General features: G+C 42.6%; 1 protein-coding gene across 3 annotated transcripts in view; it reads right to left on the reverse strand.

Annotated features, from left to right (window-relative positions):
- NME7 (NME/NM23 family member 7) overlaps window positions 1-24,163 on the reverse strand; it is a 159,286-nt gene that overhangs the window by 51,707 nt on the left and 83,416 nt on the right. For all 3 annotated transcript variants that reach the window (XM_074973651.1, XM_074973661.1, XM_074973643.1), the window contains exons 8-10: window positions 11,311-11,375; window positions 9,896-9,964; window positions 5,976-6,077 (exon numbers count right to left, since the gene is read on the reverse strand). In XM_074973651.1, the coding sequence (XP_074829752.1) occupies window positions 5,976-6,077; window positions 9,896-9,964; window positions 11,311-11,375 (236 nt within the window). The remainder of the gene's footprint in view (window positions 1-5,975; window positions 6,078-9,895; window positions 9,965-11,310; window positions 11,376-24,163) is intronic.

Consider the following 24,163-nt stretch of genomic DNA (forward strand, 5'->3'; position numbering starts at 1 on the left):
GAAGGGTATCTGCACCTTTTTCCCTTTGCCAGCTTTAGCAACGAATCACTGGTTATTTACCGGACATGTGTGAGTCTTTAATAAAAACCCAGCAGAAGGCAAAAATCTGTAGAACCTACTGCCTGGAGTGCAGACTGTACTTCATGCCCTGTAACTGCATTTCCCTCCACACTACCAAATATTTACAAGGGACTGTTGTACCACTACACTCCCAGTGATCCCTACAGTTAGGTCAGTTACAGTATTTTTAACTGTGGGTTGGTCTTAGCCCAGTTCCTTGTAAACAAATACCTATATCACAAAATCCATTAAAATCTTTGGCAATGCTGTCCCAGCATACAGACTACGCTAGTATACAACAACAAAACAGCAAGTTTTCTGTCTGAAATCTTCCCCGATGGCAACAAGATATTCCTTTTACAATGAGAGAGTCTTTCCTTTGCAGAAGTTTACTCACTTGAAGTGCCACCAAAAATAATCCAGTCACAGCAAATGGCACACATTTCATTCCAGTTTTAGCACTGTGCACTAATTACTGGTTTTGTGCACTTAGAGCTGTTCCTACCGTTTCCATTTTGGGGACCATTGAAAGTTAATCACTTGTCCTCACTCCTCCTCACCCCCAGAGTTTGGGGGCTCAGATAAAATGAGAGTGAGGTCCAAACAACAATCTCATTTTGATTATGTGAAACCCAGGCCTCATGTGTTTTTGTCCAACTTTACTGACATCATAGAATTTCAAGGCCAGTAGTCTGATCTCACCGGCCGCCGACTCTACCCAGCAACTGTACTCTAAACCCAGCAACCAAAATGAGACCTAAATATTACAGCCCACAGAAGACTAGACTATTATATGCCACAGGCAGAGAATGTGCGTGGCTGGACACCATTCTGGATGCTTACGCCAGGCTCAGGCAGATGTTATCATTAGGGTCTTTAAGACCTACTTTAAAAATGTGAATTGCCACATTTGTAGTAATTATTACATTAGTTACATATCAGAGAGACAATTTGCCACCGATAAACTAAGGTGACATCCATATAGGTCAGAGTCCAGTGTCTTTACTCGCTTTGAGTAGCACCTTACTTCAAGAGCCATCCCATTGACTTCAAACGAGACAACTAGTGGAGTAAGGGACTATTCAACATGAGCAAGGGTGGCACAAGCTGGAACTTTGTATTTTGTGCTGTAATTCCAGACTTTGCCCTTGTCTTGGTCTATAGCAGGTTGTATTTTTATATCAGGAAGCAGTGCATCAGATATGAACATGAGTGCACAACATGCCACAGCGCATTGTTAACATTAGTAGTTAAGAACATGCTCCATAAAATGCTTGATTGGCTGTTCCCAAATGCCTTTAAACTTTGGTATTTATATACCAAACTTCTTCACACATGTGAAGGTCACTAGACTTCATAAATCAGAGTCAATTTAGGTCCTCCTATCCCGAGGATGTCAAAGGACATTGGCACTGCCCCAGGATTTTAGAATTGCTCCAGGATTTTATCTCCTGGACAGCAATGCTGATTGAAAGTTACCACAGTAAGCTTAAACAAAAAACACCTCATTGATCAGAAACATAATAACTAAATGTGAAAAGGTGCATTTATATGAGAGAATAAGAAAAACACTTAAATCTTTCCCAGTCAACAAATGTTAAAATAAAAAAAATGTTATGTTAAAATAAAAAAAATGTTATTTTCACATCAAAACTGAAACCCCAGACTGAGCAGAAAACTAAATCTAAAGTAATGAAGCTGGAAACTAATTGTTCAAGATAATTGAACTGTATAGGACAAAAACAGATTTTTTTTTTTTTTTTTTTTACACACACACACACACACACACACACACACACACACACGAATTCAGATCTCTGAATGACAATGTACTATTTATGGGACACTAAATATTTTCCCTCTCTTTAAGCACTAAAATATCAGCTCATGAAGCTCTAAGACTCTGTATATAACCTTGTTAGACAGGAAATTGCTTTTCTGGTTTCTGCTACCACTACCTGAGGCAGACATTGCAACCACAATGTTTAGTTGATAGCTTCCCTGACTATGTAGATTAGGGATGATAAAAAATGTGATACTTTAACCACGTTTTGTCAAGGACAAGCTGCAAACATTACCTAACTAAACAGATAAATTGCAAGCAAAGACACTCCTGAAAGCAGCTCTACCCCTATGCATTTATCCTGTATGTGGATAAGGAATTGATTTAAGGTGATTCTTACAATAAACAGTGGAGATAGATATGTTGTGTACTTCTAACATACCATTAAAGCAAGCAATATGAAGCCAATGTCCAAAACCTAAGACATCTAATGCATGTAAAATCATGCTTATTTTCACTCTACACATATAGTGTTGCTACCAGGTAAAAAGGAACCACACAAACAAATATCCAAGGTGACCCAGTGGTTAGAGCACTAGCTTGGGACTCCGGACACTAGGGTTCAATTCCCTGCTCAGTTACAAGTTTCTGGTGTGTCTCTGGGGAAATCAACTAGTCTCTCTATGCCTTATCCCCATTTTACAGATGAGGAAGTAACAACCCTTCCCTACCTCACAGGAGTGTTGTGAGGCTGAATACATTAAAGATTGTGACTCACTCAGATACTATGGTAATGGAAGCTATGTGAAGACCTTAGATAAATAGCTTCATAGAGCTTCAGGCCAGAAGAGATCATTAGATCATCTAGTCTGACCTCCTGTATATCACATGCCAATAAATTCCACCTAAACTGAGCCTAATGACTTCAGTTAAACCAAAACATTTTACTCCTCAGGAGAATATACTGAGGTGTACCACAGACAGAGAATAGGAAAGACTGAGGCACAACCAAGGCCCTGTGATGGCCAGGAATTGAGTAGATGAGATATACCCTATACCGAGATGATCCTAGCAGGCAATTCACAACCCACATTGCAGAGGAAGATGAAATACAGCCAAGGTCCCTGACAATCTAACCTGGAAAAATTCCTTTCTGATCCCAAATCTGGCAATCAGTTAGATCCTGAGCATGTGAGCAAGAAACACCAGCAAGGCATCTAAAACAAAGGATTTTCTGTACTGCCTCATACCACTGGCCTAGCCCACCCTCACTCGCCATGGCAAATCTCTGATGCTTCAGAGGAAGGAGAATGAAAAAAGACCCAACAAAATTCAAAACGCAGAGATTATAATTGTGCACTGGGACAAAAAATTCCTTCCTAACCTTTGCTGGAAGCCCTGAAACAGGAGATTAAATTATAACCATTATCATCATACAGAACTACAAGTGTTATGAGCATGTTGGATTTATCTTTAATAACTTTAAGACTGCTAGTTTGTGGACACCTTCCAGTATCAGCAGTATCATGCCAAGGATTAAACAAAACCAGCATAAACATGAAAAACAAAAACGAAATAAAATGACAACCCCAATCTTTCAAAGAGTTCAAGTGTTTAGAAACCTTCCATTAATGGCATTTGGGATAACCAAAGGAGCAGTGTACTATGTGAACTGCTATTGAGAGAGGTGACTGACCTTCATTTAAATATAGGTCAAATAACTGGGGTTATGCTCTGCTCACACTAGAGTAACAGAGTACATGAAACAGAACATTTAACATGGCCAAATGGAAAAATAGTTAGAAATTAGCAAAAATATTTGAATAATTCCCCCAATATTTGCCTTCTCTAATGTTAAATGTGAATCTATAGAGCAATAAACTCTAAAGAAGTTGTTCTCTTCTTCAAGTGTAAATCTATAAAATACTGGGCATTGGAAACTTCCAAATTACAACTAAAACATCCTACCATAATATTAAAATACAAAGCCCTGATTGCATTGCCTAGAGATTGTCATTTTGTCTTCTGGATGCAATCTGGTGTATTTTTGTCTGCACCTTATTGTCTGGTTAGTCAAAAATGGCAAGATCTTTGGGATAGGGACTGTCTCTACCTCTCTGTTCTGTACAGCATCATGTACATTGATGGCACTCAAATAAATACATAATAAAGCCTATAAAATCATCATATTACAAGCAGGGCTACAGAATGCAAGCTTTTTGTTTCCTACAATGAACATGGGGACTGGGGGTATGTCTACAATGTAATGTAAGCCCAGGCATAGACGACTCCTACCTCCTGATACTGAGGGGAACAATCTAAAGGGGTAGGACATGTGATTGTCCCGCATGTCTCCTCTGCCCAGCGACCCGCCCTACGCCCAGCCCAGGGCCACCACGCTTTTCCTGACCCCCAGTTACCTGTGAGTGGGAGGGGCTCTCTCCTTCTCCTGCTGCGCCTCCACCCTGGCACATTTGGCTGCTCTCCCTGGCAGTTGGGACCGGGCAGGAAATGGGATGGAGCCACTTCTCACATGCTGAAGCTAGCTGCTCTGGGTTGCTGACTCTGTGCAGCGCAGTGGCTGCCTGAGGAGGTGGCAGCGGTGAGCCACCCCCACACCCCTGGCCTGGCTGCCGGGGACAGGGGCCGAGTAAGCTGGAGTCCCCTCTCCCCCCGGCATATTTCCAGCTCACTCGGCCCCTGTTCCTGGCAGCCAGGCCTAGGCGGGCAGGGTGGCTCACTGCTGCCACCTCCCCAGCCAGGCTCTCTCTCAGGCAGCTGCTGCGCTGCACAGAGCAGCGACCCAGAGCGGACGGTGTGAGAAGTGTCTGGTCCTGCCCCTTCCACTCCCCGCACAGGCCTGACTGCCAGGGTCGAGGGCTGAGTGTGCTGAAGGACAGGAGCAGTGGGAGAAGGACAGAGCTCCTCTCCCTCCACCCCTCTGCCCTCCAAGCCAAGCAGAAATCGGGCGTGGGCATTTGACCCAGCATGCCCCCCTGATACTCATCGCCTATGAGCCCAGAGTTAGTGGGACTCAAGTCAGCTGATCTGTATTAGGGAACTCTGGGCTTGAACATCTACATTGTATTTTAACCCTATGTTAAGAGTTTTCTAACTTGTGCTACAACCCTGGGCTCTGACATCCACGCTGCAGTGCACAGACCCAAGTCAAAATAACCACATTCCAGCATCCTCCCTTTCCCCCAAAATATGGTCACTCTAGCCCTAGGACCGTGGTGCACTGTGGGAAAACTTTACTGCCTGCCCTGCACATTACCAGGAAGCAACACTCTTTGCAAAAGGCACGATCAGTTCACTCTCCATTGCAACCCAGGAGGCTCTCTGATAGTGTGCTTGCAGATCAGTGATCAGAAGAGAATGGGTTAATGCTGACCTAAGCTGCTGCCATTTGCAAAGGGCTTCTGTTTTCAGTAGAGTGGATTGCAGATTGCTGGAACAGAGAGAACTAAGGAAGTTGTTCCACAGAACTGTGGGATTCTTCTGGCTGACACCAGGGACCTGAATCAAGCAGGGCCGCATCTACAATGCAAAGCAAAAGGGCTCAGACTTGGGTCCCGGCTTAACTCGAGCTTGGGCCCTCCAGGGACCTGGGACCCTGGGTCCAAGCCCTGGATTAGCGCAATTGCAGTATAGACACAAGGAGGGCTCAAGCATGGGCTTACTTTGCAGTGTAGACATACCCTGAGAGTTTCTTCTCACCAGTTGGACACCAGGGGATTGCCACAGACTTCAGTGGAGTAACACTGATTTACTCTGGCCTGAAAAGAGAATCAGCCCATTTGTTTTTGATTAACTGTTGTAGTGCTTTGCAGTCGAGTGAAAACTGATGAAAACAATTACCAAGATAAAAGTTATCTTGACACTGTATTTTCACATAAGTATTCTTTTGGTAATTTTATTACTTTGTTTACCTAGGATCGGTGGATTACCTACAGGTTCAGACCACTGATCCACCTAGTCTAGTATCCAGCTTCAATCAAGCAGTGTCCAATGGCTAAATGTTTCAAAGGAAGTGATAAAACACATACAGTAACAGAGCAATGCTGTAACGTTTAAGTTTGACATATAGAATATCGCCTTTCAAATATTTCTCTTTAAACAAGTAACTTACAGGATCAGAAGGCCCACAGAAGTCTCTGAATACTTTTTGAGGATCAAGCTGCCTGATCTCTAGTGCTATGCAAGGCCCTGAGCACAGTTCTGTAACCATCTCCTGGAAGAGGAAACGATGAAAACAAATGTCAGTTTGTTAGTGTGTTACCAAGAGTTGTATTTCACATAAAAGTTGGATCCAAACACAAACAAGAAGAAATTATTAGGAAATGTTGGGGAAAACAGCAGGAAGAAATGGCAAAAGGTATAATCAGCATCCTTAGTTGAGATAATTTACCCATATTTTGTTATTCAGGTTCACAACATGGAGGGTAAGTTGGATCCCTAACTTCTTCAGGATGCCCAAGTACCAGCAGTTGCCAAAATATGTTTATTTCTCTGCATTTAGCCTGAGGTTGCAACCTCTTCATTCCTCACATGGATCTTGCTACAGAAAGCCATAGCTTTGTCACCTTCAGACTAAGTTACTGCAATTTGCTGTACTTGGGTTTAAACCTGAAGAACATTTAGGCTACGTCTGGTGATGAAGCTACCACCCCTCGTTGGAGGTGGGAGAGCTCTCTCCCAGAGACAAAGAGCAACCACATAGTGCACCTCACCATTGTAAGGTGCATAGTGTAGACATAGCCTTAGAATCTTCAGCTGGTTCAGAATGGAGCAACCTATTTACTTAGCAGCATTTCCCAAAGGGGACACGTAACACCTGACCTATGTAGTCAATATAAACTAAGTTGTCCGTTTTAGCTGATAAACTTACATCATGCTTTAGGTCCTACCTCCCTTAGACACTGCCTCTTTCTTTAAGGAGAGTTTTAATTTGGGGAGGTGAGTTTTAACTATAGCCGCTGGTGCCAATTTGTAGTTTGCTAACAAGATTAATAGGGGTTCTTATGATCATTTAGTCTGACGTCCCGCATAACACAGACTGTAGAGTGTGTGCGCATCTAGAGTTCTGAGCAGAAACTTTTAAAACAAAACAAAAGAAAGGAATTGCAACTGATGGGGAAAAGGGAAGACAGGAATAGGAAATGGGCGAAGCTGGTGAGAACAGGCTAAGATGTCACCATTCTAGCACTCAGCAATGAGCTGCTCATAGGTCAACCCGGTGGCAAGCAGAGAACAAGAAAGTAAAGGGTAACAAGGAGATGAGGCATGTGGCAGAAAAACCTGGATCATGCCTATCCCTAGCATGTAAGAATTAACATTAAATGCAAAGAGAATTAAATTCAAATGCTATGTTTCCAGAATGAGAGCAACTTCCCAATGAGATCCCTTTTGAGATCACTCATGAAATCCTGCCCCACTGAAGTCAATAGCATGCTCCCTTTGACATTAATGGGGCCAGGATTTCACCCCAGAACTTTGATTATAGGGTGTTCACAGGAAGACAAGCACTCAACAAGGGGTGAGATTATTCCAAATTCCTAGGTTGCGTTATGAGGCACAAGGCTGAAGACCAGATGCCTTCAGCTACAGTGCAATGCTAGATGGTATTATTACTATGAAACAAGCTCTAGTGCAGCTGCTTCCAAAGTTCATTGGTTCATATACCACCTTCTTAAACAATGGCTGTGATGGAACATCAAGCTCACCTACCACGGTTTGGGGATCCCTGCTCTAGCAGTGCTCAGCATAATGGCACATCCCAAAACGTGTAACTGTGTTTACAAAGCGATCATCTGTGGTTTGTTTTTTTCTAACAGTTATCTAAGGACTCCTGCCCTAGGCAGTTGGACGAAACACCAGCGAAGCTGGAATCTTTGGCAACTATTTCAATTTCTCCTTTCATGAAGGACCATTTTATAGTTAGATGCTAAGCCAACGTCTGAATAACCGATGATGATCCCTAGGAAATGAGGTCAAGACCCTTGAAAAGGAAGCTGGCATTTAAATATGAAACAACTTCTGCCCTGAAATTTCACACATCGTGATGATTATTTTTAAGTCATAAAAAAAAAAAACCCACACAACAGGATGGAAAGTCCTAGAGATCTGAGTCACATATATGGAGGACAGATCCTGACTTAAGTGCTCCTCCTTCTTCCCTCCTTGCTCCTTTTCAGTTGCCTAGCACTGGCACTATCTCACTGCTCTTGGTGCAAGTGCCTTCTCTTACAAGCTAGGCTAGATTTCCTATATCTCTCTACCTCAGAGAAGACCAGACCTGCACCTGGGGAAATCCCATTTCCTTCACTTGAGTGCTCCAGGCATAGAGGGCTTGAAGGAGGTCTTGACTCATAAATTTAGCTTCAAATAGACTCTAAACAAAATCTCTTCTTTCTTGTCCTGATCTCTCAAATTTCCCTCTCCCTTCTGGTCAGCTCTCATATTGAATTATTTAACCATGCCAAATATTTTGGGGTACAGAATGTATGAAAGAGGTGCAGAGATGGAATAGCAGTTGTAGTTTGATGCAACCCCAGGGACTTCTCTGGAGATTAGAACAACTGCAGAGTATACGATATCTGCATCAGACCATACAGATATGCTCACATTTGAGCTATGGTACATTCAGTTCTCCTATCTTGTCAGATCCTCCTTTGTCCTAGTTTTAAGGCTCAGGGCTGGGAGATGAGACCTGGTTAACATTCCCTATTTTGCCACCAAACTCTTGTGTCACTACAGTCCTGATCTTCCAAAGTGATCAACCTGAGGTACCCTTACACACTTCTTGTACTCCCTGAGGCATAAAAGTCAAATGGCCAGATCCCTTTGGAGTGCTGGTACCTTAATCCATCTTTAAAATAGGGATAACTTACATACTTCACAGGAAAAAACAACGAGGAGTCCTTGTGGCACCTTAGAGACTAACAAATTTATTTGGGGATAAGCTTTTGTGGGCTACACCCTACTTCATCAGACGTATGGAGTGAAAAATACAGTAAGCAGTATATATATCACAGCACATGAAAAGATGGGAGTTGCCTTACCAAGTGGGGATAATTTTCCCTCTCTTGATATTCACCCCTTCTTGTCAACTGTTGAGAACTAGGCCACTTCTACCTTAATTGAATTGGCCTTGTTAGCACTGACCCACCACTTGGTAAGGCAACTCCCATCTTTTCATGTGCTGTAATATATATACTGCTTACTGTATTTTTCACTCCATGCATCTGATGAAGTGGGTTTTAGCCCGCAAAAGCTTCTGCCCAAATAAATTTGTTAGTCTCTAAGGTGCCACAAGGACTCCTCATTGTTTTTGCTGATACAAACTAACACAGCTACAACTCTGAATACTTCACAGGGACATTGTAAGTCTCTTTTCACTATTGTTTTCACAGTGAACTGAAATCCTCAGAGGGAGGGTGTTGCAGAAATACAAGTCACCTTATTATATTCCCGTTGGTCCACCTGCACCCAGAAAGCCTTCAGTGCCGGTGCTCAAAGGCATTACAATGTACACAGACATCAGTCCCCACTGAGGTTACAATATACCTACTGGACCACACCGATTTCACAGAGATTCAAAAGACAGATTAACTTATATATGACATTAACCGCCCAACCATCATAAAAATACTCAAACGCCCCAGGACCCACTGAGGACAAAGGAATAAATACATACAGAGTTTCTAGGCCAAACCACTTTTGAAATAGGACATTCAACAACAATATAAAACTAGACATTACATCAGCTCTACCAAAGTGAAATAGCTCAGTTCTGTTTTTCCAATCTGATCTATTCCATAAATATCTTGGCCCAATGGTCCTCCACTTTTCCCACAAAAAATTCTCCTGACTCAGGAGCATACATGAGGAATTTCAGACGGATTAGTTCCTTCTGGACCAACTCGGGGAGTGATCAAAATCAGAAGCCAGATAGGATTGTGACTAGAATTCTAAGTACAGAGAGCGATGACCACTTCTCCTTAATTGCTGTCTTATTTTTTAGTAGATTCTTTTCTAGTTGATACTTACAGTGTATTCAGCAACAACACCTTTGTAAATCTCATAGAACTCTTCCACATTCGCACGTTCCATGTTGAACTATGCAAAGGAAAAGGGTGAAAATGTTAGCTAAACTGTCTCAGGAGAAAAAGCCAGCAAGCATTTAGCATACTCTTTATTTACCCCGTAAAGTATTTTGATGGTTTCCCCTGTGATAGGAAGGAAGGCTTTGAAGGACTCTTTTGCTGATGATGCATGGGGCAGAGAGGTTCCAGATCATTCTTCAACAGCCCAGCAAGCCCGTACAGCTAAGCAATAAATATTGTATTTTCTGCATGAAGTTGGCAGATGCCACTTAAAGATAAATCGGGAGCAGGATGGATTCAATAAGACCATTTTTACACGGTTCCTTTTCTGACCATAACTGTACTCTAAATTCCAAATTCAATTAGAAAGCCCAGCACCTCAGCTTGCACTAATTGATTCTGTTAATTGTGTCTCAATGAGCACGCAAATAGACCAAGGAGGCTGAACTACCTTCTGAACTCTAGAGTCTGTCCTTCCAGATCAAGATTGAGGCATATTAGTGGTGGTTATGTGGGGGAAACGTTTGCTTTGATTCTTCCCATGCTGAAACTGCTCTGTGGCCAAATGGATGATTTCAGTCTCAAAGGTGTTCACAAGTATTAAGGGTGAGATTTTCAAAATCCCTTAGGCAACTTGGAAAATCCTATCTTAAATTCACACTAAGTGTTTTATAAAAAAAACTGTAAGCAGATTATTATTATTAATACCTAGCACTTTTCATGAGTAGATCTCAAAGTGCTTTATAAAAGAGGTCAGTATCATTACTGCCATTATACATATGTGGAAACTGAGCCACAGAGAGGCAAAGTGACTTGGACTTGTTCAAGATCACCCATCAGCGATACACCAGCCATAAATTTAAAAGAAAAAAAATCCTAATGTTGACAACCTTGACACCCCATCTACAAAAATAACTGTCCCCCCCAAAAAAATATAAACACAAAATGAAAACAACCCTCCAGTGACCATATCACCCAGTCAAACAAACAAACAAAAACATACCCCCCCAAAAGTTCTGATCCTAAAAAAGGGAGAGGCACCAGAGACTCAATGAAGTCCACTAGGGACTCTGTTATTGCTGTTGATTTTATGTGGAAGGCACTCATACACTACGATGAGGGGCAGCAGTATAAAACCTTTAAGATAGAGACTCATTCTGCATCACATGATGCAGAAGTACATGAAGTACATGGAAGTGCCAGCTTCCAACATTCTACCCAATACAGTCTTTAATTTGACAGCCCACGTTCCTATGTTGAGATTTTTTTTTAATTAAAGAAAATGGCAATCATGCAACTTTGCTCTAGATCCAGTTAAAATGGAAAACAGAAACATATAAAATGCATGAGGATACTTACTAATTGCAAAGCTGAGATTTCAAATCCCCCATCAAGGATGGCATTTATGATCTTTCCAGTTAGCCCTATGAGATACAAAAACACACATTCACAAAACAATTAAAGAAATTCACAGTATATAGATATAGCAGTTACTTCATATACTACCTGTTTTCTTGTCAAAACACAGCATTTATGTTATCTCTGTAAAGCTGAAATATGCAGCAGAGCAGAACTCAGATATCATAACCTTTTTGAAGCCATCCTTTTTAGGTGATTCTCCAAATGAGTTTTCATTCAGTTGTTGAAATAACTTTTTGCAGCAATGTATGATTAATGTGATTGGTGAAATCCTGGCCAGACTGAAGTCAATGGCATAACTCCCATTGACTTCACTCTATATTTTCACCCAAAACTCCATTTATATAAACAGCCATTTAAAATATTATTTAGATTGCAAGCTCCTCAGGATAGGGACGGTCTACCATTCTGCGTAAGTACAGCACAATGAGGCCCCATTTTTGGTTAGTCCCTAGGCACAACTGTAACAAACATGATTAATTAAATGTGTACAAAAGCTCATCTCTGATGTACCTTCATGGACTTCCATGGAGTTACAACAGAGAAAAATATGGTCCCACACCTTTCTGGAGCCCGTTCTTGTAAATACTTACTATTGAGCATATCTACCAATGAACAAACCCACTGAAGTGGGGTGGGATGGGACTTGTGTTCACAGGATTTCCCCAAAATTTCCCATTTTCAAAATGTGACCTATTTTTGTTATTGAGGGAAAGCTGGAGGTTCTGGCATCTGGCTAGGGGACAGCTGTTTGGAATTTTGGCATTTAGAAATGAGTGGAGACAGAGTTTTTGGTGTCAAGGTATGTTTTGATATGGTGCCTCACAAACATTAATAAATGCATCACCACAATAGTCCTGTGAGATTGGCAAAATTGGGATAACATCTACCCTATGGGGACTGAGGCACAGAGAGATGAATGTGCTCAAGGTCACACAAGAAACCTGAGGTAGAGTCAGAAAGAGAACCCAGATGTCCAGAAGCTGTCTGGCAATCTCTCTTAATTACTCATATGGCCCCTCCCTTACTACAGTATCTAAGCACCTCCTAATTTTTCATGTATTTAACCTCACAACACCCCTGTAGGTAGGTAGATATTATCCCCATTATACAGAGGGGGTGACCGAGGCACAGAGATATAATGGGTATGTCTACATTGCAATGTGAGAACAGGCTCAGATTCAGACTTGAGCTCAAACCCCCCTTTCCATCTACAAACAAATCTCTCAGACTGACTCAGACCTAGGATCCCAGGACACTATGGGGGTGAAGGGTTCAAGACCTAGTCAAGATCAGACCCAGGGTTTGAGCCCTATTGCTTTGCAGTGTAGACTCAGACTAAATCATAGAATCATAGAATATCAGGGTTGGAAGGGACCCCAGAAGGTCATCTAGTCCAACCCCCTGCTCGAAGCAGGACCAATTCCCAGTTAAATCATCCCAGCCAGGGCTTTGTCAAGCCTGACCTTAAAAACCTCTAAGGAAGGAGATTCTACCACCTCCCTAGGTAACGCATTCCAGTGTTTCACCACCCTCTTAGTGAAAAAGTTTTTCCTAATATCCAATCTAAACCTCCCCCATTGCAACTTGAGACCATTACTCCTCGTTCTGTCATCTGCTACCATTGAGAACAGTCTAGAGCCATCCTCTTTGGAACCCCCTTTCAGGTAGTTGAAAGCAGCTATCAAATCCCCCCTCATTCTTCTCTTCCGCAGACTAAACAATCCCAGCTCCCTCAGCCTCTCTTCATAAGTCATGTGCTCTAGACCCCTAATCATTTTTGTTACCCTTCGCTGGACTCTCTCCCATTTATCCACATCCTTCTTGTAGTGTGGGGCCCAAAACTGGACACAGTACTCCAGATGAGGCCTCACCAGTGTCGAATAGAGGGGAACGATCACGTCCCTCGATCTGCTCGCTATGCCCCTACTTATACATCCCAAAATGCCATTGGCCTTCTTGGCAACAAGGGCACACTGTTGACTCATACCCAGCTTCTCGTCCACTGTCACCCCTAGGTCCTTTTCTGCAGAACTGCTGCCTAGCCATTCGGTCCCTAGTCTGTAGCGGTGCATTGGATTCTTCCATCCTAAGTGCAGGACCCTGCACTTATCCTTATTGAACCTCATCAGATTTCTTTTGGCCCAATCCTCCAATTTGTCTAGGTCCTTCTGTATCCTATCCCTCCCCTCCAGCGTATCTACCACTCCTCCCAGTTTAGTATCATCCGCAAATTTGCTGAGAGTGCAATCCACACCATCCTCCAGATCATTTATGAAGATATTGAACAAAACCGGCCCCAGGACCGACCCCTGGGGCACTCCACTTGACACCGGCTGCCAACTAGACATGGAGCCATTGATCACTACCCGTTGAGCCCGACAATCTAGCCAGCTTTCTACCCACCTTATAGTGCATTCATCCAGCCCATACTTCCTTAACTTGCTGACAAGAATACTGTGGGAGACCGTGTCAAAAGCTTTGCTAAAGTCAAGAAACAATACATCCACTGCTTTCCCTTCATCCACAGAACCAGTAATCTCATCATAAAAGGCGATTAGATTAGTCAGGCATGACCTTCCCTAGGTTGGACTTGCCCAAGGTCATTCAGGAAATCTGTGGCAGAGTAGGGAATTGTCACCATTCTACCTTCAACAGTTAAGGGATTACAGGACAGCTGCAGAGGGAAAAGAGGAAGGGATCCTCCATCCTCTAAATTCCTGCAACCAACAGCCACATTTTTGGGGGGAGCCAAGGAAGAAAGGGAAGAAGCAGAGGAATAGCAAAGGCTGAACTACTTGTTGTGAAATAGCAGCTATACCATTGGCTGAAGATCTCGGTTTTTAAACTTTATCAATAAATAACAGTTAGCCATTCACCAGTCTATCTGGTTGGCACATGCACACTGTTCGTTTAAATATTCATCATGTATCTGGGCCTGTGGGTAACACAGACCTGCTCTCTACTGGACTTTTATCCTCACCAGTTTTAAATGCAGTTAGTAAAATCTATGTTGTAGAGGAATAAAGGATACTGGAATTCTACCATTCAACTTTGTGTTTCTTCTTTACTAAGGTTATTAAGATTTTGTTCATCTGGGGGGGAGAAGACAGACTACTTAGTGAGAAGGGCTCAGACATGTTTGGAACACTTTAACCCAGTTCCTTTGGCACAAAGTTCTTTAAATAATGAACCATGACAGATCTAGCAATATGTAGTTTTCTCCCACTGAATGCATCCGATGAAGTGAGCTGTAGCTCACGAAAGCTGATGCTCAAATAAATTTGTTAGTCTCTAAGGTGCCACAAGTACTCCTTTTCTTTTTTCCTCCCATGGCACTTCCTGATTTCATCCTAGCTGCAGAATTTCTTGTGATTCCAGAAAGATCACTCATTACTACAGCATTTCAAAAGCTGAACTAATGGAATTCATTTCACTGGCCCATGTCATCCTCTCCCATAGCAAAATATCTGGGAGAAGAATTCCCCCCAAAAAACCTCCTCATGATAAGCTTCCTCAACTATTCAGAGTAAGAGGGTGAGGATTGTCCCCCACTGAAAAGGCCAATGGGCAAATTTATAAATCTGGCTAGGCAGGCCATTCATCCACTTTTAAGTTGGATAGTCCTGTTTTTTCAAGGTCTGTCCTGGCCAGTACAGATATAAAACCGGTCATGGTTTTGTCTGGTATCATGCTGAACAGGATGGAGGGTGCTATTTTGAAGAGTTCGCTGCTCCACCCCGCCTGCATGACCTCGCATCCACCATGGACATGGCCAGTTTAAAATCTCAGCAGAATAACCTACTGTTACCACCACCACCACTGTGCTTATATAACAACTCATCTTATCAGAGCACTTCACAAACAGATATTAAGCCACACGCCACATCTCTAATGGGGGGATTGTCATCTCCACTTCCCAGCAGTGGAAACTGAGGCCAGGAGTGGATAAGTTATTTGCCAAAAGCCTGATAGCAAATCAGTGGCAGAGTGGGGACTAGAACCCCGGAGTGCTGGCTCCCACTGCCCTGCTTTAACCAATAGACAGATGCCCTTTTCCTAACAACAATGCACTTGCAGAATATAAATGGAGCAATACAGAAAAAAACCCAAATAGATGGCAACCCTAGAGCAATAGAGTGGCAAACTCCCACTGTTCAGGACCATGGTTTCAGCCAACTGCAGTAGTGGAAGGGGTTATGTGCTCACATTTCTGAGTATATGGGGTAGGAAAGAAGAATTAATTAGACAGTCATTTCAGCAGCTTACAAAAATTTATGACTTTTTTTTAAAAAGAGTAACCACTTTAAAATCCAAGTGAAATAGTGAAACGAGCTACTTCTTAAAGACCCTCCAAACAGGGACAGTACATATTTAAGTGCAGTAAGAAGCCAAATCAAATCAAACCTGCAGATTAGGGGTTAGTCAGGATTAATTTTCAGAGACAACATACAAAAGAAATCGCAGTCTTACTAAATACAACTGGGGGAATTTAACACTAATCCTAGCAAATATGCATAACAAATAACCTTCGGCATAAAAACTGAGAGAGAAAGCTTTGTGTCTCCTAGACAGCATTAGGTTACTAGGCACTAACACTGGACAGATAATCTTCCAGCACATTTTAATCAGATGAACAGATGAGGCATTAGATCTCATTAGTTGCAGTGGTTTTCAACAATTTGCTACCTTGTAGCATAAAAGGATAATTTTTCAATCATATATAATAAAGGAGTAGTGGAGAATATCAGACTTTATAAGATGATACAAATGTTTGCAAAACAATTGACTGGAGTAACATGCCTGGTTTACAGATGCCACATGTTCATCTAATAGTTGATTTGTCAATTCCCAGATCTACTAGCCAGTAGCCCAACTCTGGACAGTCATGGGTAGAGATGCTATGTTCCCTTCACTTCTTCTTGGATTTGCCATCCCACTTGAGCTTTTCACAGAGTGCCAGTCAACAGTTGGGGAGTGTGTGTCATCTAGATAAGTCAGAACACTGACTTCCCTTCTCCTTTCTCTATTAATTCATCTGCATAATGTTCTGCCCCCAGTTAAACACATTTCACTCCTGCAGTGTCTCTCTTTTAAAGGGAAAAAATAGTTTCTCCACAGGAACATGAAAATTGCCAAATTGGCTCAAACAATGGTCCATCTAATCCAGTGATTTTCAAACTTTCTTTCTGGCAACCCGGTTGAAGAAAATTGTTAATGTCCGTGACCCAGTGGAGCTGCGGATGAGGGGTTTGGGAGGGGCTCAGGGCTGGGACAGAGGGTTGGGGTGCAGGAGAGAGTCAGGGCTCTGGGGTGGAGGTGCAGGCTCTGGGGTGGGGGTGGGGGGATGAGGGGTTTGGGGTGCAGGAAAGGGCTCCGGGTTTGAGGGGGCTCATGGCTGAAGCAGGGGGTTGGGGCACGGGCTTACCTCGGGCAGCTCCCAGTCAGCAGCGCAGCAGGGGGGCTAAGGCAGGCTTCCTGCCTGTCCTGGCACCGTGGACCGTGTTGCGCCCTAGAAGCAGCCAGCAGCAGGTCTGGTTCCTAGGTGGAGGCATGCACACAGCTCTCGGCCGCACGCACTGACCCCCCGAGCCCCCATTGGCCAAGAACCGGCCAATGGGAATGTGAAGCCGGTGCTCGGGGCAGGGGCAGCACATAGAGTCCCGTGGCCCCACCACCTCGGAGCCGGACCTGCTGCTGGCCGCTTCTGGGGTGCAGTGCCAGTGTCAGAACAGGTAAGAACTAGCCTGCCTTATCCGGGCAGCACCGCCGACGGCATTTTTAACGGCCCGATCAGCAGTGCTGACCAGAGCCGCCACGACCCAGTGCCTTCCATTCCGTGATCCAGTACTGGGTTGCAACCCACAGTTTGAAAACCACTGATCTAATCCAATCTCAAGTGTCGGAGGATTCAGGAGAAATGACTGGAGGATGACAATTCCATTTCACTGCAACTTTTGAAGTTCTGCTTGTTTTGTTTTCATTCGGCAGTGGAATGAAAGTAAAACCTTTTGAATGTTTTTGTGCAAACAGAATTGTGTTTGCGGAGAGGGGATGGGTGTACATCTGTCTGTCTCTTTCTTCTTTTTGCCTGGCAGTTAGGGTGCTCGCTCGGGATGTGGGAGACCCAGGATCAAGCCCCTGCTTTACCTGATTCAGAGCAGCACTTTTCATCCCAGCTCACACCACATCACAGAGCAGGGCCTAGAACTGGATCTCCCAAAGACAATACATCTTCAACAAAACAGAACATTTTGGTGAAGGTGTTCCAACCAGCTCTATGCTTCAGAGCAAGGTACAAGAAACCCTGCAGTAGGAAGGGAGTTACGGGCTAACATGCTCATGGGGACTGTGATGGGGTGTAGTCCTCATACTGGCTCTAAGAGGGCTCAAGTAGGCCCAATCAACCAATTAGGCTGTAAGGGTGGGGGAAATGAAGGGTGGAAAGAAAACCCTCATTTGGAGGAAGCTCACCTGAGCAGAGGTGGGCTGGTCTAGTATAAACCCAGGAAGCTGGCAGCAGCAAGGGTGGCCAGAAAGAAGTTTGTAGTCACCCTCTGATTAGTAGAGAGGGAAGGAGGGAACCTGTGGAAAGTGTAGGACCCTGGAGGCCTGGCCCGTCGGGAAGGGTGTACCCTGAAGAGAGCTGGGTGGAGAAGAGAGCCTGTGGCACGCGGGGTAGGAAGCAGCCCAGGGATAAGCAGCAAGGCTGGGGACTGCACAGACGTTGACTGTGTATTGTAGGATCCCTGGGTTGGAACCCAGAGTAGAGGGCAGGCCTGAGTTCCCCTACCTGCCACTGAGGAAGTGGCACTGGCGGGGCAGTGAACTGGAAGACTGCTTGGGTCGCTGTGGGAGTGATGGAGACTTTGACAGACTGTACCCCAGAAGGGGGGAATGGTGAGTGATCTGACAAGAGGGCAGAGTCACAAAGAGGAGGCTGCATTTCCTGGAGTGAGAAGATGACAGGGGAGACACCACCAGAGGAGGGCACTGGCCTGGCAGAGCTAATGCCCAGAACTTCCAGGAGGCAGTGCCACCTGCAGTGAATGGACCCCATGACAGGGACATTTCTTCCTAACTCATATCAGCTGTAGTCAGTTTCTATCCTGAAGACAGGTTTTCTATCCCTTCCAAACTTCTGGATGTTTCCTTAATTCTTACTAATATAACTGCATAGTCTTCTTATTATTATAAATATACACTTTTTTTTCTTACTCTTGCTAAGATCTTGGCCTCAATGCTTACCTGAGGCTATGAATTCCACAGGCTAATTGTATATTGTATGAAAGTATTTCCTTTATTATTATTTATATTGCTGTAGAGTCTAGAAGCCCCACTCATGGATCAGGATTCCACTGTGCTCACTGTGCAAACACAAAACAAGGATCGTCCCTACACCAAAGAGCTTACAATCTAAAGTATAAGACTAGAGGCAACAGATAGATACGGACTTACTGAATGCGGAGTATAAGGCAATAATGAGACAATACTGGTCAGGATGAGCGCCAGTGATCTCAACACACCAGTGACCTAACCATTGTCAAGTTTTTTTGTAAGCATCATAGAAAAGGAAAGTTTTGAGGAGGGATCTGAAGGAGGATAATGAGGTAGATTTGCAGATGTGTGTGTAGACGATGCCCAGGTTATGGGCCTGAGTTACCAGCAGGATGGTGATGTTGTCCACATTGATTGAGAAAGGACATGGGGGGGGACACTTGAGGGGGAAAACTGAGAGCTGTGTTTTAGCCATGCTGAACTTGCACTGACAACTACGGACCCCAACAAGGAAATGCCAGAGAGACAGACTGAGATTTCTGGGTTTCCTTTTCATTGAACATTCCCTTGTTCTTGTATTAGGAGAAAGTGGGACAGAAAAGCCTGGTCTACCTTCTCTTTGCCATTCATTCATATGTGTACCTTTATGATGTTCCTTCTTACTCCTCTCTAAAGTAAATAGTCCCAATCTTTTCAATCTCTTTTGTGATAACTTTTTTGAGATAGGGTGAACAGAACTGAACACAGTATTCAAGGTGATGATACCATTATATACACTAATAGTGTATCTAATACAGTCAATATTATATATAGATATATTATTTTTCATCCTATTCTTTATGCATCCTAACATTTTATTTGCAGATTTGAATGCTACTGCACACTGAACAGAGAACTTCATTGAGCTGTGCACAAAATGAAACCCAAGTATCTTCCCACAGGTTACACATTGGAAGGAATAATTTGAATTACTCATTCACCTTACTTTATTCAATGTATTACTTTGCATTTGTCAATAATGAATCTCATCAGCTGTTGTGCTGTCAATTGACCTAGCTTTGTTAGGTCTCGCTGAAGTTCCTCACAGGTTTTTCTGGTCTTCACTGCCCTAAATACTTTTGTATCCTCTGCAAATTTTGCCAGCTCATTGTTCACCCATTTTTCCAGATCATTAATAAATATATTATAAACACTGATCTTAGTAGAGATCCTTGTGACACACCTGTTCATCTCTTGCTATGGTAAAAATTAACACTTTATTCATAGTCTTTGCTTTCTGTCTCTTAGCCAATTTCTAATCCAATATTTTGCCTCTCACCCCATAATTTTGGCCCAGATTAGGAAAAGCCAGTTAAAGCGGATACTTAATGTAAAATACACACTTAAGTCCATTATTTTCCAGCAAAGCAGTTAAACTAAACACAAGCATAGATTTAAGCACATGCCATGCTTCGCTAAATCAAGCTGCCCAATAGCCTCTTGAGAAGGACTTTGTCCCAGTGTTTTTGGAAGTGCTGATGAATTATGTCAGCTGGTTCTGTTTTATTCACCTTCACAAGAGGCATATTTAAAGGATTTAATAGATGAATGAAGCAAAATTTTCCTTAGCAGAAGTCACAGGGGTTAGTCTTGATCACGTTCTGATCATCTAGGTGTTTGGTTTTTTTAAAATTGTTTCAATCAGTTTTGCTGGTAATGAAGTAAGGCTCACTAGTCTGTAATTCCCAGGATCACTCTTGGCACCTCTGTTTAAAAAGAGCTACATGTCCTCTTCTCTAATGTCTTGCACCTGAAAATCCCAAAGTGCTATATAAACATTAATTCATTCTCAATGTCCCGGCTTAAAAGATTTTTATTTTAAAGACTTTTTCCCTCACATATACTAAAGACATTAATCTTCACTGAGGATGAAACCAGTATTCTCTACATTACATTAGGTCAATTATAATCAAAACCTTGACGATAAATGGCACTTTATTATGCCATATTATGCCAGAATATGGATATTTTGAGTTTCAGCAAGGAGTGGCTAAGACCACAAGATCAGTTACAATGCTTTGAAATATATCTGCCTTCCAAATTCCTCCTCCCTCTGCCCACTCAAAAAAGCTGTAAAAACTTGAGAGAGAAGCGCAGATTGAATTCTTTGCTCTAATGTCTGGTTTACTTAGTATTTAGAAAAAGAAGAGAAGGGTTACTCATCAGTAACTCTTGTCCTTCAGAACCAACCTAATAATGAACATCTACCCTGAGCTATTAAGACTAAATTACTAAAACAAGTAATCTAGAAAGAACACAGGTTTGGCCTAAAAGCCAAACAAAATACTCCAAGCATAGAGCAATGGATCCTTATGTCCACAGGTAACTGCAGAAAAAAGGGACTGAAGCAATTGAGATGGCTCATCTCTTTCACAGACTTGGACATAAATGTTCAGATCTGTGAGGGGTCACTTACAAGACCCTAAACAGCACAGCTTTTCTAGATGGCTTCAAAAACTCAGCAGCACTGTCCTGTCTTGAAAGTGGAAATATCTACAGGCAAGTCTCAAATTACCTGAGGTACTGATTTACAACACCTGCACGGATTTGTATTAATCCCACTTCCATTTTCTTTCGGTTGCTATTTTCCAACAAATATTTCTTGATTTTTAAATTGCTGAATACTTTGAGTTCCTCACGGACCTTTCCATACACTCCCATCTACATGGCTTAAGCCACACAGTACAGGAATTCTGACTCTGATTATTATTGTTATTATTAAGATTATCATACCACCTAGGTTTCTAGGATTAGATCCGTTCACAATGTAGTTGCCACTGACCTATTCATAATACACACTTATTTGTGGAAAATATATTTTGGGCAGAAAATTTCTTGCACTTAGTCTGAATCCAGAAATGATTTTTTTTCTTGGGTGGCAGAAAAAATTTCAGAACAATCCATTCAGCCAGTTTTGAGTTATCTGAATATTTTTTTAAAAAGTGCTTATTTAAAAATACTTTCCAGACACATTTTCTCACACTGAAAACTCAAAAAGCTTTTTAAATTTGGCATGTACCTAATCCTGAATGAGGACTGCATGGTTTTCCTTCTTTGAAGAAAAACAGTTTTGAAATAGCATACAATGCTCTCACATTATTGCAGCATTTTTTCCTTGGGCGAAAACGTATTGAGGCTTGGTTCTCTGTATAGTCATAGGAATATCCTTTCCAATTGCATCTTCATTTTCCTTTGACCAATTATGCAAGCCATTTTATTTCTACTATGTTAATAAAGGCAGAATTGTCACAAGCCAATGAAAATTGGATATTTTCGCAGTGGTGGCTTATCTCTTTTTCAATATATGACACATCTATGAAATATGACGAGATTACTGCATATTTGCTTGCAGTCAAGTGTACAATCTTGCTCTCATTTTGATACAGCACTGTCATAAATATAAAGGGAAGGGTAAACACCTTTAAAATCCCTCCTGGCCAGAGGAAAAACCCTTTCACCTGTAAAGGGTTAAGAAGCTAGGATAACCTCGCTGGCACCTGACCAAAATGACCAATGAGGAGACAAGATACTTTCAAAAACTGGGGGGAGGGAGAAACAAAGCCTCTCTCTCTGTCTGTGTGATGCTTTTGCAGGGGACAGAACAGGAATGGAGTCTTAGAATTTAGTAAGTAATCTAGCTAGGTATGTGTTAGATTCTGATTCCTTTAAATGGCTGAGAAAATAAGCTGTGCTGAATGGAATATAGATTCCTGTTTTTGTGTCTTTTTGTAACTTAAGGTTTTGCCTAGAGGGATTCTCTATGTTTTGAATCTGGTTACCCTATAAGGTATTTACCATCCTGATTTTACAGAGGTGATTCTTTTTACTTTTTCTTCTATTAAAATTCTTCTTTTAAGAATCTGATTGCTTTTTCATTGTTCTTAAGATCCAAAGGTTTGGGTCTGTGGTCACCTATGCAAATTGGTGAGGATTTTTATCAATCCTTCCCCAGGAAAGGGAGAGTAAGGGTTGGGAGAATTTTGGGGGGAAAGACGTTTCCAAACGGGCTCTTTCCCAATTATATACTTGTTAGACGTTTGGTGGTGGCAGCGATAAAGTCCAAGGGCAAAAGGTAAAATAGTTTGTACCTTGGGGAAGTTTTAACCTAAGCTGGTAAAAGTAAGCTTAGGAGGTTTTCATGCAGGTCCCCACATCTGTACCCTAGAGTTCAGAGTGGGGAAGGAACCTTGACAAGCACTGTAACAGATTAAGTGCCCCTCTCTCATCCTCCAAAATCCTCTTTAAAAACCTACTTCATTTGCTGGTTTCAGAGTAGCAGCCGTGTTAGTCTGTATCCGCAAAAAGAAAAGGAGTACTTGTGGCACCTTAGCGACTAACAAATTTATTTGAGCATAAGCTTTTGTGAGCTACAGCTCACTTCATCGGATGCATGCAGTAGAAAATACAGTGGGGAGATTTTATATACACAGAGAACATGAAACAATGGGTATTACCATACACACTGTAACAAGAGTGATCAGGTAAGGTGAGCTATTACCAGCGGGGGGGGAGGGAAAAAAACCCACCGCCCTTTGTAGTGATAATCAAGGTGGGCCATTTCCAGCAGTTGACAAGAACATGTGGGGAACGGGGGGGAGGGGGAATAAACGTGGGGAAATAGTTTTACGTTGTGCAATGACCCATCCATGCCCAGCCTTTACTCAAGCCTAAGTTAATTGTGTCCAGTTTGCAAATTAATTCCAATTCAGCAGTCTCTCGGAGTCTGGTTTTGAAGTTTTTTTGTTGAAGAATTGTCACTTTTAGGTCTGTAATCGAGTGACCAAAGAGATTGAAGTGTTCTCCAACTGGTTTTTGAATGTTATAATTCTTGACGTCTGATTTGTGTCCATTTATTCTTTTACGTAGAGACTGTCCAGTTTGGCCAATGTACATGTACAGAGGGGCATTGCTGGCACATGATGGCATATATCACATTGGTAGATGTGCAGGTGAATGAGCCTCTGATAGGGTGGCTGATGTGATTAGACCCTACGATGGTGTCCCCTGAACAGATATGGGGACACAGTTGGCAACGGGCTTTGTTGCAAGGATAGGTTCCTGGATTAGTGGTTTTGTTGTGTGGTGTGTGGTTGTTGGTGAGTATTTGCTTCAGGTTGGGAGGCTGTCTGTAAGCAAGGACTGGCCTGTCTCCCAAGATCTGTGAGAGTGATGGGTCGTCCTTCAGGATAGGTTGTAGATCCTTGATGATGCGTTGGAGAGGTTTTAGTTGTGGGCTGAAGGTGATGGTTAGTGGCGTTCTGTTATTTTCTTTGTTGGGCCTGTCCTGTAGTAGGTAACTTCTGGGTACTCTTCTGGCTCTGTCACTCTGTTTCTTCACTTCAGCAGGTGGGTATTGTAGTTGTAAGAATACTTGATAGAGACCTTGTAGGTGTTTGTCTCTGTCTGAGGGGTTGGAGCAAATGCGGTTGTATCGTAGAGCTTGGCTGTAGACGATGGATCGTGTGGTGTGGTCAGG

Source organism: Natator depressus, chromosome 1 (genome assembly GCF_965152275.1).
Source record: "Natator depressus isolate rNatDep1 chromosome 1, rNatDep2.hap1, whole genome shotgun sequence".
In the NCBI taxonomy this organism is placed as follows: domain Eukaryota; kingdom Metazoa; phylum Chordata; order Testudines; family Cheloniidae; genus Natator; species Natator depressus.